Raw genomic sequence first — 4747 nt, forward strand, 5'->3', positions numbered from 1 at the left:
CAAATTCTGACTCTCCTGCAATATGACATTCATCAATTTGATGACGTAATCTGCTGTGTATCTATTGACCAGCTTTTCAAGCTGTTAAAAACACGACAGACACCCAGACATGCCGTAAGTGGTGTTCTGGTTGTTGTTTACCCTCAATGTCCTCTGCCCGTGCCAAATATGGACATTTGCATTGCTGTGACATCCACCTCCAAAAGCCCATATTATTCACTTGGAGACAACGCTATTTCTCACAACTTTCCTTCACTTCACCTTTATAGTAGTAGTCTGGATTCAGTGACGTGCTCATCGGGGCATCGATTCATCCCACCGCCCTGACGTTTCCTGACCCGTCATTCCAGGTACGCTTTCGCAGGAGCAGAAGAGGCCGAACACGGCAGTGTATTCTGGAGAAATGAGCACTTCAGAGGAAGACTCTTGGATCACCTGGTTCTGCGGGCTGCGGAACAACGAGTTCTTCTGCGAGGTGGACGAGGACTACATGCAGGACAAGTTCAACCTGACGGACCTCAACGAGCAGGTGTCCCACTACCGCCAGGCCCTGGACCTCATCCTGGACAACGACCCGGACGAGGAGCAGGACAGCCCCAACCAGATGGACCTGGACCAGGCGGCCGAGACGCTGTACGGCCTCATCCACGCGCGCTACATCCTCACCAACCGCGGCATCGCGCAGATGCTGAAGAAGTTCCAGCAGGGGGACTTTGGCTGCTGCCCCCGGGTCCACTGCGACAGCCAGAACGCGCTCCCCATCGGCCTGTCGGACGTCCCCGGGGAGGCCACGGTGAAGCTGTACTGTCCCAAGTGCATGGACGTTTACGCGCCCGCGTCGACCCGGCACCACCGCGTGGACGGAGCCTACTTCGGCACGGGTTTCCCCCACATGCTGTTCATGGTGCATCCCGAGGGCAGGCCCAAGAGATCCACGAGCCAGTTTGTCCCCAAGCTGTACGGCTTCAAGATCCACCCCAAGGCCTACCAGCTACAGCTTGCAAGCAGCAGCCAGCATTAAGTCTCCACGGAAGGCCATTTCCTAGACCAGTGGTTCTCAAACATTTTCAAGAATACCTGGCTGCAGCCACTAGGGTCCTGTTGAGGTCCACGGGAGAGAGGAACCTCAACAAGTGGCAGGAAGTGACCTCACACCTCTTTCTTGCTCTACCCCACGGAGGTTAAGTTTAGGGTTAGGGGTAGAGTTGGGTTGTCTAAAAGTTAACATGTACACATAGCGACAATGCGGCTCAAAGGGACTGTAGTGCCTTGGACTGCAAGGCAGAGACGTCACGTGACCTCCACAAGCAGCATTAAGTCACTTGCGCACTGTGAGGTCACTTCCTGCCACTTATTGAGGTTCCTGTCTCCCGTGGAACTCAACAGGACCCTAGTGGCTGCGGCCAGGTGCTGCTCAACATTTTTGGCTCAGGGCACTCCTGTAATTAACTTTCATCCACGACACCCCTGAATTACATTTTTATTACTTTATAGCACCTTTTTCATATTAAAGGTACGTAAATATGTAAATGTTTCCCCCAAAGATACAGTACGTCATAATGTCATATTTATAACTTAATGGAACTTTGGAAGTCGATGGCTGTCGGATTGGGCTGAAACCTGTGTGTGGAGTCATAGATAAATGCCCTAGATACATCAAAGATCAGCTAGCGTGAAACCTTTTCACTGTTTGTTTTTGTAGCCCCAAAACATCCCTGTCTATCAAAAACAAACAGCAAAATACAACGAGAGGGCACCTCAAAACTGACAACCCACTATCTCTAAAATGCAATTATTATTACCCTATGTCAGACAATGTGTGCACAGATTCAAAACCTCATTCACTTGAATGTAATAAAGATGCTTCTGCAGCCGCCCAGGATAGGAAATAGCGACATCTGCTGGGCCATCAATTACAACTGCATGTTGATTATGCCGGCACTTCCTTGCCACCCGGTTACAACAGATAGCTCTAATTAAACAGACACTCCTGTCCAATGGCAATTCCCTAAACACTATAGCCAGACACACTCTATGCAGTAGCTGCTAATAACAACTCTATCCCCACTTCAGCTCACAGGAATTGGGTCACAGGATGTACATGACACTACAGTCTCTGGAGGGGTCATCCGTGCTGTTATAAGCTGGTCTCACATACAGTACTGCTGCATATAGGATTGAGTTCACACGCAGAGGAAAGGGACGTTTTTTAGATCAAAGTGAGGATGGGGGCCCTTTGAATGGTGTCTGAAGCAGAAACAGGAGAAGAAGAAAAAAAACAAATTTTTGCCTCACGTGAGAGACAGAAAAAAAGACTCGCGCAAAAGGGAATGTACACACATTTAAAGTTGCAAAAATATGTTCGGTGTTGCACCAAATACGCCCCTACATACTTACATAGCCAATACTGCATATAGCCATACTGCATATAGTGGTTTTACCTTGGTGCATATAGTGGTTTTGCCTTGGTCCTTGAAAAGCTCCTATGAGCTAGTTTTAGTTACACAAGGTCAGATCACTTGGTAAATGCATTTTAAATGTGTCTTCCTATTTATACTTCACAAAACTGTTGTGGAAGTACTGACCAAGTACTTTAGACCAGTGGTTCTCAAAGTGGAGTCCCAGGGGGTCCTTGGGGGTAGTTAACATATATCACAATCATTCTAACCACTTTATCCATGTATATGTTGGCTATTCTAAAATAGCAGTTCTACAAGCTCTGATGTTTCCTTTTACAAACATCTTTTCTTCTGGGGGTCCCTGGCAGAAAACCATTTTTCAGATGTGGACCTGCGGCCAAGCACATATAGATTTGGGGGTCCTTGACTTCAAAAGGTTTGATAACCACTGCTTTAGACCATGGTAAACAGAAGTGCCGCAGATAACAAAGGAAGTGAAATGACAATGAATGGTGAATTTACATTTTCACCATATGTCCAAAAGAATCGTAGGCAAGCATGTAGAAAATGTTGCACCTTTTTGACAAAATAGCTGAACAAAAATATATATCTGTAATAATCTGTTTGACCAGGAATCTTGGGAACAAAATTCAGGATCGGCATACAAATAAATCTAGCATCGGTCAGGCTCTAATTAAAGTGTTGACCCACTAACCCAGAATTGAATACTCACTAGCCAGCTGTGGTTGTGCTGACCACAGTCTGCTGCATGGAGACTGTCTGGTCTGGTCAGACATAGTGGTGAGGATAACTATTTAACACTGTCAACGAGATATAGTGCCCTCAATTAGGCCTACCCTCAATGCCCTCATACCTGTCAAACCAGGGGTCTTTAACAGGCATTCTTGAAATATTTAACATGAATCCTATATTATGTAGAGGAGGTCCCTGCCTCACCTCTCAGTTATGTTTTTTATTTTTAATATAAGATCAAAATCATTTTAACCACGTTATCCATTGTATACTTTGGCTATTCAAATATAGTAGATCTACAAGCTTGTTCATCTGCTTTTTTAAGGGTCCTTGGCACAAAACCTTTTTGGATTGGAGTCCCCTGGCCAAATATTTATCAATTTGGGGGTCCTTGATAACCGCTATGTTAATGGCTCCATACAGCAACTATGTTAAAGGACAACTTTGTTTTTTTACAACAAGGGTTCACATTTTAGATAGTAATTAAAGAATATAAAGATGAGAGTTAAAATGTTTCATTTATTCCTTTCTATCGTTTTAGAGATTTTAATTATTTTGATTTCAGTGGGGGGGGGGGGGGGGGGGGGCATGAGTATAAGTGGCTAAATATGTATTTTTACACAGAATAAGCCCATTCCCAAGATGCACCACAATCTTTCATGTGCAGATGTGACTTCTGGGGTTACTGTAAATAGCAATAAAGAAATTGCAGGCTTATTGTGTCTAAAAACACATATTTAGCCACTTGTACTCAGCACGCTAAACGTGCTAAAACGATAGAACAAAGTAAATGAAAACATTTTAACACTCACTTTTTCTTTTCTCTAATTACAATCTAAAATGTGAACCATGGTTGTAAAAAAACAAAGTTGTCCTTTAAGCCCTTTTGAGCAGGTTATATATTAAATAGCATACAGTATTTTGCTTACATGAATGCAAAAATACACCCACGTGCAGGATCTTTACGGCCAGTTGCATTTCAGTTTATAATTTTAATGCTCAAATTAAACAGCCATAAAGTTAGAAAGTGTATGCAACAGTTAAACACAAACCAACATTAATGCTGTTGTTTTTTTTTTTTCTCCATTGCTAATTTGAATAATGGGTTTGTAAGTGTCCGATGTTGTACACCTGAATGCAAACCACATTTCCTACTAAATACAAAATGGTAAAGCTTTGAATATTGAATCACTGAGAATGCATTTTATGCATTGTTTCACCACCTGTATCCTACTACACTATAGTTATACAGATTGTGCTGTCAGAGATTCTGGGAATACATGATCATTCCTTTCTGGAAGAGTATTCTGAAGAGTATTTTCAGAAATCTCTATGGGAAACAATAATGGGCCTTCGATCTGTGTTACCACAAAATGGCTGCAGTGCTACAATATGCCCTATGTACAGTGTTTCTCAAATAGGGGTACGTGGGGGTACTACAGGGGGTACAGGAGAAAATGGAAATATGTATTTGACGATTATGGGTGCTGATCTGTAAATTGTCAAACCAAATTACATCAATAACTTGACTATTACAACTGTTATTGAATAGAAAGCAGGTTTATTTGCCGTTACGCCGCTATATCTTTGACATA

General features: G+C 43.3%; 1 protein-coding gene across 1 annotated transcript; it reads left to right on the top strand.

Moving 5' to 3' along the window:
* Positions 1–403: 403 nt before the first annotated feature.
* Positions 404–1021, top strand: LOC308280372 (casein kinase II subunit beta-like; the record flags this gene model as incomplete). Its single annotated transcript, XM_080720633.1, has 1 exon — positions 404–1021. The coding sequence occupies one exon, from the start codon at positions 404–406 to the stop codon at positions 1019–1021; it is 618 nt and encodes a 205-aa protein (XP_080576759.1).
* Between the last annotated feature and the right edge of the window lie 3726 nt (positions 1022–4747).

The sequence above is a fragment of the Nannobrachium achirus genome, assembly GCF_963921795.1.
Source record: "Nannobrachium achirus genome assembly, chromosome: 24".
In the NCBI taxonomy this organism is placed as follows: domain Eukaryota; kingdom Metazoa; phylum Chordata; class Actinopteri; order Myctophiformes; family Myctophidae; genus Nannobrachium; species Nannobrachium achirus.